Source organism: Myotis davidii, unplaced genomic scaffold (assembly GCF_000327345.1).
Source record: "Myotis davidii unplaced genomic scaffold, ASM32734v1 scaffold43, whole genome shotgun sequence".
Lineage (NCBI taxonomy): Eukaryota > Metazoa > Chordata > Mammalia > Chiroptera > Vespertilionidae > Myotis > Myotis davidii.
In genome coordinates this window covers 426,558-427,538 of record NW_006294590.1, presented here as the reverse complement: position 1 = coordinate 427,538, position 981 = coordinate 426,558, and the positions used below count along the sequence as shown (strand labels likewise).

General features: G+C 67.6%; 1 protein-coding gene across 1 annotated transcript in view; it reads left to right on the top strand.

The window, feature by feature from the left end:
* The window catches only part of GUCD1 (guanylyl cyclase domain containing 1), a 3,184-nt gene that overhangs the window by 1,237 nt on the left and 966 nt on the right, over positions 1–981 (top strand). The window contains exons 3-4 of the mRNA XM_006768776.1: positions 45–136; positions 909–981. Coding sequence (XP_006768839.1) covers positions 45–136; positions 909–981 — 165 coding nt within the window. The remainder of the gene's footprint in view (positions 1–44; positions 137–908) is intronic.

Here is a 981-nt window from a genome sequence, read left to right as displayed (position 1 = left end):
GGCGGGGTGGGGGTGGGGGCCTCAGCCTGTCCTTCTCTCTGCAGTCCTTCTACAGGAAGCACTTCGACACCGAGGAGACACGCGTCAACGAGCTGTTCGCACAGGCCCAGGCCTGCAAGGTGCTGGTGGAGAAATGGTGAGCCTCCCCCGCCCTCCGTGTGCACTGTCACCCGTAGACTTGCCTGGTCGAGGCCTCAGGATGGGGTGAGAAAGGCGAGGGCCGGGGGAGTCGGGCAGCCTGGGGTGTCCTGCCCGTATGGCTGTGGGCACTGACTTATCCCCCGGGCCTTGGTGTTTTCATCCATCAAAAGGGGACCCGGGGGGGCTACTGCTGTGAACAAACCTCTGCCTGGGAGACCCTGGGCGGGGGCTGGCGGTGCAGGTGAGCAAGACAGACGCCACCTGGGAGCTGGCTCTGGTGGCCCCGGGCCCTGGGAGAGCTGCGGACCGGCCCTTCCTGGGCAGCACTCTGCCACCAGGAGCCTTGGGGGCAAGAAAAACAGCCCCTCAGAGAAGTGTGGGGGTTTGACCTGGCAACGCCTTGCGTGGCTCGGAGTCGGAGCGTACGTTAGGCCGACGGTCCCCGCGGGAGCCACACGAGTTAGGGTGAAGGACCAATGGAGGCGCTGGGCTCACATGATTCACTCCGCCCAGGAGGGGTCCCGGGCGCTGCCCCACTAGCCCTCAGTGGGGGGGTTCGTCTGGGCCTGACCCCACCCTTGAGGGCCCGATGGGGCCGGCCTGTTCTTGGGCACACGTGGAGCCCTCTCCACTGGTCCTGCCCTTGGCCTTGGACTGAGCAGGGAGCTCGGGGGGGAGGGAGGAGCCCTGTCCCCAGGCCGGGTGACGGGTCCAAGCGGGGTCACTGGAGAGATGGGGCGGGGCCGTGACCGCCGCCTCCCCTGCAGCTCTGTGAGCATCCAGGACATCCAGGCGCACCTGGCGCAGGGCCACGTGGCCATCGTGCTGGTGAACTCGGGG